The 13,665-nt window shown below is 44.4% G+C and overlaps 1 protein-coding gene across 1 annotated transcript in view; it reads left to right on the top strand.

Annotated features, from left to right (window-relative positions):
- The window catches only part of LOC110902360, a 58,016-nt gene extending 45,866 nt beyond the window's left edge, over positions 1-12,150 (top strand). Inside the window, exons 3-4 of the mRNA XM_022149044.1 lie at positions 693-1,703; positions 11,343-12,150. Coding sequence (XP_022004736.1) covers positions 693-1,703; positions 11,343-12,150 — 1,819 coding nt within the window. The remainder of the gene's footprint in view (positions 1-692; positions 1,704-11,342) is intronic.
- Positions 12,151-13,665: the final 1,515 nt, after the last annotated feature.

The raw sequence follows: 13,665 nt of genomic DNA, 5'->3' as shown, positions 1-13,665 counted from the left end.
GATTAAGACAAGTAATGGTTGTCGGGTGTTTACCCGTTTAGACAATGTTTGACATTTTTATTTCAATGGATGACTTTGCATGATTTTTAAATTCATATAGCTTTGTTATGATTAAGCTATGGTATTAAGAAGTCACACCAAATTAACCACGCTTTCGCAAAGCCAGGGTGTGACAGCTTGGTATCAGAGCTCTGATCATAGCGAACTAGGATTCTTTCTTGAGTCTAGACTATGATCACTAGGGCTCTCACGAAAACATTTTTACTGCATACCATTTAAGTCCAGATCCAAAACGTTTTTATAAACAAATGTTGAGCATATTTTATTTATTATTTTTAGGCTCAGTCTGGGAGGCTGAGGCTCGGTCTGAGAGGCCGAGGCTCGGTCTGAGAGGCCGAGGCTCGATCTACTGGATCGAGGTAGTTGTCTAGTGGGACTAGGGAGTCAGTCTGGGAGGCTGGGAAATGTTGTCTAGTGGGACTAGGGAGATAGTCTGGGAGGCCGGGAAATGTTGTCTAGTGGGACTAGGGAGATAGTCTGGGAGGCTGGGAAATGTAGTCTAGTGGGACTAGGGAGACAGTCTGGGAGGCTGGGAGGCTAGTGGGACTAGGAGGAATACGTGATTATTATGTGGTAACTTGTGTGATTACCTGATTTACTGATATTTGTGCATGCTTGTGATTGTGTTACAGACTCATGGACACGTCAGACACTGGAGACTCAGATACTACCGGACCACTACCCATGGTGTCGGATGATATTATGTCATCAGAGCATGAGGTGCACACCTCAGATTATACGAGCACAGACGACGACGACTTCCAGCCGTTTGCATTACCCGACGGCGCTGATGAGCCCATCGTTGGTGATCCTGCTGAGGATCTTCCTCTTGTTGCGATTCCCGCCCCGATTCCCCTCGCTTCTTACCCAGCTTATGAGCTCATGCAGGATGCCGAGGCTGATGATGATATTGATCTTTTCGAGGATGAGCCATTCGAGGACGAGGATCCTGATCCAGCTCTTTTACCCGCTGGCGGTCTCTTGATGATCGCCGGTGCTCCAGTCGGAGACTCGCCCGTTCACTCCCCAGTTCCAGACTCTTTCGAGTCTGTGGCATCTGTTCCATCACAGGAGGCGAGCACACCACATTTCGTTCATGACTCGGACCCTGACCAGGCGTCTTCTGCCGCCCCTATGCCGAGCTTTGTTTTTGAGCATGAGGACATCGAGGATTCTGATCCTATTTTCCCTCCCGGTTTTGATCCAGATCGTGATATCGAGTACGTCCCTATGGACCCTCACGTGGAGGACCCTGTTGACCCTGCTGACCATGTCGGTCCCATCGATCCAGACTTTGACTTCGACATGGCGTTTGATGACCAGGAGCCTGCCGTAGCCCCAGAGCAGGCAGCTGCTTTCGATCCCGTACATGAGCATGGTTTGGTGCATGCTGATGTTCCTGTCGATCCTGTTTTGGCTGACCCGCCAGTTGGCGATTTTCCTATCGATGATGTTCCTTTGTTAGATGCTGATCATGCTGCTGATCCTTTGGTTGACCCACCTTTGATTGATGACGTCCCCGTTGACCCTCATGTCGATCATGTTGATCCTGTTATAGCTCCCGTTGATCCTTTGCCCATTGAGCCAGAGCACGCCCTTTTTGCTGAGCACATGGATCCTCCAGACGAGGAGGCACAGCACGGGTGGATACCGGCGGACGAGGATGTTCCACCGTTTCCCCCACATCACACTGACGCACAGCACACTGATTTCTCCTTTCCGGTTCCATCATTTATTCCTCCAGCGGGGCCTGGAGAGGGCTCTTCAGCCCACCCCTTCGGTCATGTACCGATGGCCATGCCGTTTGTGCCTCAGACAGCTTCTATCCCATTTTCTGTTGCACCTGCTCATGTTACACCATTTGATCTTACGAGCACGCCGTTGCTTTGGTCGACCCCATCGGCCATGCCACCTACAGACCCATATCACTCTTTTCATTTGGGCCATACGATCGAGGATCTATTGATGTCTTTTGTACACCAGCACGAGTCTCATACACAGAGACTCCAGGAGCTCGAGAGAGCTCAGTTTCCACCGCGTCCAGATCATGGACAGACTTCTTTTTATGGATCGTTTCCTCCTGACATTGCTGCTCGACTTTCGATCTTAGAGCAGCAGGTTGCATCCGTGATCCGCACTCAGCAGGCCTTGGAGGAGGACTGGCTTTTGTTTCGCCGCTTGCATTATCCTCTCTTTCCCCCTCCACCACCACCCGTCTAGAGCTCATCAGCGTTACCAGGGTAGACATGGATGAGACGACCGCGATTGTTTTTGCACAGCTTTTGGAGACCACCTGACGATACAGATTTTTGTTGATATTTGTTGATGTATTGGTTGTATGTGACACTGATGTTATATATTTTGTATTGGGGTGATGTAGCCCCTATTTGATTGTGATTGTACGATACAGTGACATGCTGACACACTTGTTACACTTTATGGTCTCGATATATTACAATCGCTGTATTCTCACCATATCTGTTTCACATGGTTGTCTATTTATGTTTCGGGACATGGGATGTTGTATGATATTTACAACATGGGATGTTGGGACATGGGATGTTGTATGATATTTACAACATGGGATGTTGGGACATGGGATGTTGTATGGTATTTGCAACATGGGATGTTGGGACATGGGATGTTGTGTATGATATGGATAACATGAGATGTTATATGCTATTACTATATGTATATATATATGTCTATATGGCCTAATCGACGTTCGCATCTTTAGAAAATGGCACCACGACGACAAACTCAGCCGATGCCTACTACTCAAGACGAGCTGCAACAAATCATTGCTGCCGCTATAGCTCAGTATGCTGCCTCGCAAGGAGGACCCAGCGAAAACAACTCGAACGTCAACGGCAACCAAAATCCTCCTCATGGGTGCACCTTCAAGCAATTTTTGGACTGTAAGCCCACAAACTTCGATGGCACTGGAGGTGCTGTCTCTTTCGTTCGCTGGGCCGAGAAAACAGAATCAGTGCTTCGCATGAGCAAATGCGCGTCCGATCAGCAAGTCACTTACATCTCAGGGCTGTTTCTAGACGGAGCCCTATCTTGGTGGAACTTACAAGTACAGACACTAGGCGAAACTGCCGCCTACGCTCAGACTTGGGCTGAATTGAAGGAGCTTATGCGCAAGAAGTACTGTTCCCGCGCAGAGATTCAGAAGTTGGAAACTGAATTTTGGCACCTAAAGATGGACGGACCAAAGATTGCAGAATACGTCCAGAGGTTTCATGACCTATCTCAAGTGGTTCCTTATATGGTCACGCCCGAATATAAGAGGATTGAGCGCTTCATCTGGGGATTGGCTCCTCAGATTATCAGTATGGTGACTTCTTCCAAACCTGCAACCATCACAGAAGCCATTGATCTAAGTGTGGCTCTCACTGAAGAAGCGATTCGGTTGAACAAGTTCGATGAACCCAAGAAAAAGGAGACTCATGTGGAGTCATCTAGTGGAAATAAGCGAAAGTTTTCGAGCTTCAAGCAAAGCACCAGGACGGTGGTTAAGAAGGGAGAATCGAACGCACCAACTCAAGATTCAGTTGGTGGTAGGAAGAAAAGCAAGGGATACATGGGTGCGCAGCCTAAGTGCAGTTCATGTCAACGACATCACTCTGGCCGTTGTGGGATAAAAGTTTGTGAAGCATGTGGAAAGGTTGGACACCAGAAGGAGACTTGTTGGGCCACAGCTGGCCGGGGTGGCCAAGGTGGAAATGGGTATAGAAATAACCGTGGTGGTAATGGAAACCGCCCACAAGGAAACCTGGGAGGTGATGGAAACCGTGGTAATCAAGCTAACCAAGCGGGCATCGTGAATCGGAACCAAGGAAACCACCAAGCTGGGAACAATGGTGGAAACGGGCAGAGGCCCGGATGTTTTAATTGTGGAGATCAAGGGCATTTCAAGAGAAATTGCCCAGAATTAAACCAGGCACGTGGAAGAGTGTTTAACATGGAAGCCAGGGAGGCGCGCCAGGATCCCAACGTTGTCACTGGTACGTTCCCTGTAAACCAACGCTATGCGTCTGTTTTGTTTGATACTGGTGCCGATTACAGCTTTGTATCGTTAGAATTTAAGAACATGCTTGGTTTAGCCGCCAGTAAGTTAGATATTCCATACTCGATCGAATTAGCGAATGGGAAGTTAGTGGAAGCTAACGAAGTGATTAGAGGTTGCGTGATCAAATTGGGAGAGCGTGAGTTTACTCTCGATCTACTACCAGTCCAGTTGGGAAGCTTCGACGTGGTAGTAGGGATGGATTGGTTATCGAGTAACAAGGCAGAGATAGTTTGTCACGAGAAGATTATCCGTATCCCGACCAATGATGGTGAGACCATTGTTGTTCATGGGGAGAAGCGTGAGACGCCATTGCGGATTATTAGCTGTCTGAAAGCAAGGAAGTGTTTGAAGAAAGGATGTGCTGCTTTTCTGGCACACATCGTGGATAAAAAGGCTGCTGAGCCGAAGATCGAAGACATCCCTGTCGTGAGGGAATACCCAGAAGTCTTTCCAGAAGACTTGCCTGGCTTGCCACCTCAAAGGCAAGTGGAGTTTCGCATCGACTTAGTTCCAGGCGCTGCGCCTGTGGCTAAGGCACCGTATAGACTTGCCCCGTCTGAAATGCAGGAACTGTCGTCACAACTTCAAGAGTTGTTAGACAAGGGCTTTATCCGACCAAGCTTCTCGCCTTGGGGAGCTCCAGTTTTGTTCGTCAAGAAGAAGGATGGTAGTTTCCGTATGTGCATTGACTACAGAGAATTGAACAAGCTGACGATCAAGAATAGGTATCCTTTGCCAAGGATTGATGATCTGTTCGACCAACTTCAAGGTTCAAGTTTCTACTCAAAGATCGATCTTCGATCTGGATATCATCAACTTCGGATACAGGAGGAGAGTATCCCAAAGACAGCCTTCAGAACTCGTTATGGGCACTACGAGTTCCTTGTCATGCCGTTTGGATTGACAAATGCGCCTGCAGTGTTCATGGATTTGATGAACCGAGTTTGTAAGCCGTACTTGGATAAGTTCGTGATTGTATTCATCGATGACATTTTGATTTATTCGAAAACGAAGGCCGAGCACGAGCAACACCTTAGAGCTATTCTGGAGTTGTTGAAGAAGGAACAGCTGTATGCCAAGTTCTCTAAGTGTGAGTTTTGGTTGCGAGACGTGCAATTCCTTGGGCACGTGGTAAATGAAAGTGGGATTCATGTGGATCCAACCAAGATTGAGGCGATCAAGAATTGGGAAGCGCCAAAGACGCCAACCGAGATTCGGCAATTCTTGGGATTGGCTGGCTACTATCGAAGATTTATTGAGGATTTTTCAAAGATCGCTCAACCGTTAACGCTCCTCACACAGAAAGATAAAAAGTTTGATTGGGGAATCAAACAGGATGAAGCATTTCAAGTGTTGAAGGATAAGCTATGTAACGCGCCGATCTTAGCTCTACCGGAAGGCACCGACGATTTTGTGGTATACTGCGACGCATCGCGTCAAGGATTGGGTTGTGTGTTGATGCAACGCCAAAAGGTTATCGCTTACGCATCACGCCAACTGAAAGTGCACGAAAAGAACTATACCACGCATGATTTGGAGCTAGGCGCAGTGGTTTTTGCTTTGAAGATTTGGAGACACTACCTCTACGGTACGAAGTGTACGATCTTTACAGATCACAAAAGCCTCCAGCATATATTCAACCAGAAGGAGTTGAACATGAGGCAAAGACGATGGGTCGAGCTGTTGAACGATTACGACTGCGAAATCAAGTATCATCCAGGGAAGGCGAATGTGGTCGCCGATGCCCTAAGTCGCAAGGAAAGAATCAAGCCCATAAGGGTTAGGGCTATGGAAATGATTATCCAAACCGATCTTTCCTCACGTGTTCGTGCAGCGCAGAAGGAAGCTCTCAAGGAGGGAAACCTTGAGGAAGAACATCTCCGTGGGATGGAGAAAATATTGGTACCAAACAGGGAAGGAACGTTATATTTTGAGAAAAGGATTTGGGTTCCTCTGTTCGGTGGTTTAAGAGAGGTTATCTTTGATGAAGCTCACAAGTCACGATACTCTATCCACCCTGGAGCGGATAAGATGTACCAAGATCTGAAAGATTATTATTGGTGGCCTAGGATGAAAGGCGACGTTGCTATCTACGTGAGCAAATGTTTAACCTGCGCCAAAGTTAAGGCAGAATACCAGAAGCCTTCAGGACTTCTGCAGCAACCGAAAATTCCCCAGTGGAAGTGGGAAGAAATCTCTATGGATTTTATTACAAAGTTGCCAAGGACGCCAAAAGGCCATGACACTATCTGGGTGATAGTGGATCGTTTAACAAAGTCAGCGCACTTCTTGCCTATTCGCGAGAAGGATAATACAAGTAAATTGGCTGAAATCTACATGAAAGAGATTGTTACGCGCCATGGAGTACCTCTCTCAATTATATCTGATAGAGACGGAAGGTTCGTATCGAGGATATGGCAATCCTTCCAGGAAGCTTTTGGTTCGAAGCTGAATATAAGCACAGCGTTTCACCCACAGACCGACGGCCAAAGTGAGCGGACGATTCAGACGCTGGAAGACATGCTGAGAGCATGTGTTATGGATTTAGGCGGTAGCTGGGATAAGCATTTACCCCTGGTCGAGTTTTCATACAACAATAGCTACCACACCAGTATTGGCGCCGCACCGTTCGAAGCTTTATATGGGCGCAAGTGCAGATCGCCACTCTGTTGGTCTGACGCAGGTGACAGACAATTGGTAGGTCCCGATGTAGTTCAGGAAACTACAGATAAGATCGCGCAAATCCGAGATCGCATTAGTGCGGCTCGTGATCGCCAAAAGACCTACGCAGATCTGAAAAGGAAACCTCAGGAGTTTGAGGTTGGGGATATGGTTTTGTTGAAGGTATCACCCTGGAAGGGTGTGGCACGATTTGGGAAACGTGGAAAGTTGAATCCGCGCTACATAGGTCCTTTCAAGGTTTTGGAAAGAATCGGAACTGTAGCATACAAGTTGGAGCTACCTGCCGAGCTGAATAACGTTCACGATACATTTCATGTATCCAATTTGAAGCAAAGTCCAACTCAAGTTAACATCGCCATTCCAACCGACGAAATTCATATTGATGACACGCTCCACTTTGTTGAAGAACCTGTCGAGGTCACAGATTGGAAAATAAACAAGACCCGCCGGAGCAGTGTCAAGCTCGTCAAAGTTCGCTGGAATGCTAAACATGGTCCTGAATTCACCTGGGAGCGTGAAGACCGAATGAAAGAGAAATACCCCCACTTATTCCCTGAAGACCCTGCTTCTACAAGCGGAATTTAAAATTTCGGGACGAAATTTATTTAACGGGGGGAGAATGTGACAACCCTCACAAAACCAGGTATCCGTACGACTTAAATAATTATTAATTGCTGCCTAATTACTGTGCTTAACTGAGTTTGCTGATAAACTGCTACTTGATTGTTGATACTTGTACATGTCTGCATCATACTTTGATTTTTCCGTCACTTCATTATTTATTTACTGAACTTTAGTGACAAACATGATGCACAAAAGCACAGTAGCAACTGAACGGATAACTTATTTGACATGCTGATATAGCCAGCATCAGGCAAACACTGCCTCTAAGGGCCTGTATGAGCCAGAAATATTTTACTACGCCCAGAGTGTGTGTAGGAATACAAGGGTTGTATGTTTATGTCTCTAGGAATAAGATATAGAGACGGGATGTGCCTAAAATATACTTTAAGCACGAAACACAGCACTTTTATCAATACACTAGCTAATTAATAAAGTGCCAAAACATGAGGAATTATTCCTGACACCTTGCAGAATAAATTGTGTCGCTAAAAATATTATTTATGACGCTTAATGGATATCTTAAGCACTTTAACGGATTACTATCCGACCGAACAACCGGACAATACCCGGAACATGAAAATATTGCCAAGATTAAGAATAATACATTTCTGAGCCAGTTAGGGTCCCTGATTACCCTAACACCTGCTTATTAGCACATTAAACAACTAACGGGGTTAGACCTCACACTTAACGCACTTAACTAAACTGAACCGTAACTGAACGATTGAAAACGAACCGGATGTCATTACATTCTAATGAAATCGGCCAACTAGTGGGACCGGGGAGAGTACACTTTTGAATATTTAATTTGATTACGCGATAACCGAGAACGAGAACCTCTATAAATAAGCTCTCTCTCTCTCACATTTACACACACTACACACTTTAGCTCTCTCTCCCTCTCCCTCTCCCTCCTTCTCGGCCGAACACACCCACACTTCACCCTCCTTTGTCGGTTCGAGCTTTGCAAGTTCCAAGTATACTCAAGTCTCAAGGGTCACCTACAACGAAGCTCGGAACAAACGGAAGTTGAAGGACCTCTACCGTTAGCTTTTATCCACGCAGTTTTCGCCATAGATCTTCCCTAGCCCCGAGCTAGAGGTATAACGTTTAAAACTCATTTTTAGTCTTGTCTAAAGTGGTTAAAAGGATATTTGTCGGTTGAATATCGGTAACCCGCTAAATGAAACTTTAAAGTCTACAAAAATGCGTATATCGTTGGATAAAAGCTCATAACGCGTGTAAAAGTCGTAGTACTTGAATATGTTGATTAATATGGCCCGATCTACGATGTGGTGGCTCTCATCATCGTTTAACCCGACTTTGTTAGGATCGCGTATCTTGACATACACTTGTTTCTTGTGTACAAGGGTTAAAAGGTGAAACTCCACCACACGGGAAACATGAACTTGTGTAAAAAATGTTTTGACATGAAAAATAGTATCTAAAACGAGCCGATCTACGGATGTACAAGTGGTATATTCGTAGGACCGGGTGTCGAGAAAATCATGTTTTTATAAAAATGGGTAAAGTATGAACAAATATGATTTCTATAAACTACAAGTGTAGAAACACTTGTAAAATAAAAGATCCGGCAAAATAACAGTTTTTACAAAAATTGTCGGGAAGTTGTGAAGAGTGATTGTTTCTAAAAACGGGGTTTTTGCAAGACTAAGTTATTTTATGAATAGATCCACTAAATATGAAGTGATCTACAAAACGACTCTTGGAAAAATTACAAGTTCATGTGGTAATGCGACCTTGTAAAATAATCTACAATGTGAAATATTGAAACTTGTTTAATATGTTGGAAAAATTGATTCGGTTGGTTTGATAAATTGTTGAGATGTTTTTGTAAAAGAAAATGATACGCTTGAAAGCGTGGCCACCTCCAGTTACAGGGGAAACTCTGGCGAAATTTTCTAAAAATCTAACACTTAGAATTATTTACAAGTGTTAGAATTATTATTTTTGAAATACTTACAAAATATATTTCGCCATGACTTTATTAAATATTCGGAGGTGGGATTTTCACAAAAATAAACGTGATAAATATTTATTCAATAAATATATTTTTCACAACACTGTTTATGATTATTTTGTGAAAATATATAAATATTATTTTTAGAGTAAAAATAATATTTACAGACTTTGCCGAACCCAAAATAATACAAACGCTTATACGACGAGCACAAAAGTTACAACGGTAATTTCTATTACCACCTAATCATTAAAACGTAACTTACGCTTTACGCAGAAATATTCATCGACACGTATGTTGTCAACGTATTATTTTGGAAAGAATTATGTAAAGAAGGAAATATATTATTTTTGAGAAAAATAATTATATTTTGGAATAAGAAATAAAAATATATTAAGTGGGACTTAATAAGATAGTATAAATACACATGTATTTAAATCCCCCATCCTTGGGAAGGAAAGTAAAATACCAAGTATACACACGGAGCGGTTGTCTAACCGTTTCCCAAAAATATCAACTATGAAGCTAAAAGCACGGCCATCCGTCTAATAGAATTAGCACATGTAGGTCGTTGCGCAGCACTCGGACATTTGGGATTACTGATATAGTGACGCATTCACTGTGAGTTCATGTCCCCCTTTTCTCTTAACTGTTTTCAGTTTTATAAACTGCGGGGGTGAAATACATGTTACTATGATTATGTTTACTTATTACACGGTATGTTTAGCGTAAGGAGGGTTACTTTTAGATCATGTGAATGGGTAGGCGGAAACTTGAGGTCATTAATCCTCAGGGTGGGGACCGAGGGGCAGTAGCGGTAGATCTATTTGGGTGTAGCGAGCCCAGTCCCAGGTCCAGCAGAACGGACCTTGGGATGACTTTGTTCCCGACGCATAAATTTGCTAGGTTTGAGCCTTCCTACTTGCATTTACACATATCAATGGCCTTGCAAACCATTGGTGATCTCTTTTTCCTTATTTGCTACATACCAGGTTTTTGATGAAAATAAAGGTTTGTTTATACACGTTCGCATGAACTCGCTCAACATTATTGTTGATTTTTCAACTTACATGTATTTCAGGAAATTGCGGATCTGGCACGGTTTAGCAGGATTTTCCGCTGCATTAGACTCAAAGTCATCCGGGGTTCAAGGCTTATGGCTCTTTCCTGGACAAGCCATAGTCCCTGAACCATGTTTATGTTTGCATTATGGTAGCGTTGTAATGATTAAGACAAGTAATGGTTGTCGGGTGTTTACCCGTTTAGACAATGTTTGACATTTTTATTTCAATGGATGACTTTGCATGATTTTTAAATTCATATAGCTTTGTTATGATTAAGCTATGGTATTAAGAAGTCACACCAAATTAACCACGCTTTCGCAAAGCCAGGGTGTGACAGCTTGGTATCAGAGCTCTGATCATAGCGAACTAGGATTCTTTCTTGAGTCTAGACTATGATCACTAGGGCTCTCACGAAAACATTTTTACTGCATACCATTTAAGTCCAGATCCAAAACGTTTTTATAAACAAATGTTGAGCATATTTTATTTATTATTTTTAGGCTCAGTCTGGGAGGCTGAGGCTCGGTCTGAGAGGCCGAGGCTCGGTCTGAGAGGCCGAGGCTCGATCTACTGGATCGAGGTAGTTGTCTAGTGGGACTAGGGAGTCAGTCTGGGAGGCTGGGAAATGTTGTCTAGTGGGACTAGGGAGATAGTCTGGGAGGCCGGGAAATGTTGTCTAGTGGGACTAGGGAGATAGTCTGGGAGGCTGGGAAATGTAGTCTAGTGGGACTAGGGAGACAGTCTGGGAGGCTGGGAGGCTAGTGGGACTAGGAGGAATACGTGATTATTATGTGGTAACTTGTGTGATTACCTGATTTACTGATATTTGTGCATGCTTGTGATTGTGTTACAGACTCATGGACACGTCGGACACTGGAGACTCAGATACTACCGGACCACTACCCATGGTGTCGGATGATATTATGTCATCAGAGCATGAGGTGCACACCTCAGATTATACGAGCACAGACGACGACGACTTCCAGCCGTTTGCATTACCCGACGGCGCTGATGAGCCCATCGTTGGTGATCCTGCTGAGGATCTTCCTCTTGTTGCGATTCCCGCCCCGATTCCCCTCGCTTCTTACCCAGCTTATGAGCTCATGCAGGATGCCGAGGCTGATGATGATATTGATCTTTTCGAGGATGAGCCATTCGAGGACGAGGATCCTGATCCAGCTCTTTTACCCGCTGGCGGTCTCTTGATGATCGCCGGTGCTCCAGTCGGAGACTCGCCCGTTCACTCCCCAGTTCCAGACTCTTTCGAGTCTGTGGCATCTGTTCCATCACAGGAGGCGAGCACACCACATTTCGTTCATGACTCGGACCCTGACCAGGCGTCTTCTGCCGCCCCTATGCCGAGCTTTGTTTTTGAGCATGAGGACATCGAGGATTCTGATCCTATTTTCCCTCCCGGTTTTGATCCAGATCGTGATATCGAGTACGTCCCTATGGACCCTCACGTGGAGGACCCTGTTGACCCTGCTGACCATGTCGGTCCCATCGATCCAGACTTTGACTTCGACATGGCGTTTGATGACCAGGAGCCTGCCGTAGCCCCAGAGCAGGCAGCTGCTTTCGATCCCGTACATGAGCATGGTTTGGTGCATGCTGATGTTCCTGTCGATCCTGTTTTTATTTCAATGGATGACTTTGCATGATTTTTAAATTCATATAGCTTTGTTATGATTAAGCTATGGTATTAAGAAGTCACACCAAATTAACCATGCTTCCGCAAAGCCAGGGTGTGACATCTGAGTTGTCGAAACAGAACAATTTAACTAGATCTTTTCTGTAATAATTGTATTATCATATATGACACGGTATGGGACGTGTTGCTTTAAATATTTGGTAAATATAGTTGTTATGGAAACTTCTGGACAATCTGTTTCGCTCAGTGCCGCGCCCCGATGATTCCGCCATCGGTTGGTGTGTGACATATTGGTATCAGAGCTATAACTATAGGGAATTAGGCAAGACTCGACCTAGTCCGGGTCGATGTCTTAAAAACGACCTAGTCTATAGTTAGGTACCAACAGACCGACTTGCGCATATCCTGAAGGGTCATGTACGAGCTTATTTGCTACTTTTCGTTATTCTCGCTTACGCTACACCATCACTGCACTCTGATTTTCAAAAATAAACGAGTAGATTGATCGAGATTAGGTGTGAAAACCGCAAACTCTCGATTAAATTGCTTATTGATCTGTATTTATCTATAGAACGCAAGAATTCGCGTTGAATCAGGAGTGAAATCCATACTTTGATGCGAATTTTCGTCTCTATTTTCTTATCAAAACAGGAACAAAGTTGTTAAGTTACGGGTGAAACCTGAACCTTGATAACTTGTTCCGATCTCAATTTGGTTTTGCCTTACAAAACTCTCACCAAAGTCTCGACGGACTCCAACGATTTGAATACACACTATAACTGAAGGGATACGTGCCGATCGCCCAGATTCGAGGAAAGAGCACAATCCTGAAGGCCAAAGTGTGAACTAAAGCCCTTGTGAATAGTCAAACCACTTTGGTTAGTCGATGTTTATCTATCCGCAGACAATCTATTTCTCGATTTTATGTGTTCGATTCTGAGATCGCTACTGCCGACTTTGATATTTGTTGATTTTATGTAAATTTCGTGTGTGTTTTATATGACTTATCTGTTTATGTGTTTCGATTTTTGGTGAATTATTCGCTTCTCGCGCTCGCTTCGATCGACACACACAACTCGCACTTTACCTCTATCTCAAAACACTGCCAAATCGCTAATGTTGGACGACCATATGCTAGGTTATACGCTTATACTACACTACTCGCTATGATATTCGCGTTCGCTATCCTCAAACGCGCGCAGGCTTTAAATGATAGGTTTCTGTATTCTGACGGGCTCTTATGATTACGTGCTTCTGTACTTCTGTGCTTCTGTGACTTACGTGCTTATGTGCTTCCGTGCTTATGTGCTTTTGTGCTGATATGACTGTGTGACTATGTGGTTAAGTGATTACACGTGTTCCTGAGCTTTAGTAGTATGAGGATTGTGAGGTGAGATTCGATTATACTGTGTTGAGTCCTGTGACGATGTCTGTTGCAGACAATGTCGTCATCTGGATCTCGCGCTACTCGAGACGCTCGCCAAAAGCAAGCAGACAAACGCCTCGCTGCCATGATTACTAAGCA

The sequence above is a fragment of the Helianthus annuus genome, chromosome 13 (assembly GCF_002127325.2).
Source record: "Helianthus annuus cultivar XRQ/B chromosome 13, HanXRQr2.0-SUNRISE, whole genome shotgun sequence".
Taxonomy (NCBI): Eukaryota; Viridiplantae; Streptophyta; class Magnoliopsida; order Asterales; family Asteraceae; genus Helianthus; species Helianthus annuus.
Note: the sequence above shows the minus strand (reverse complement) of the source record. Positions and strands in the feature narration are given on the sequence as shown.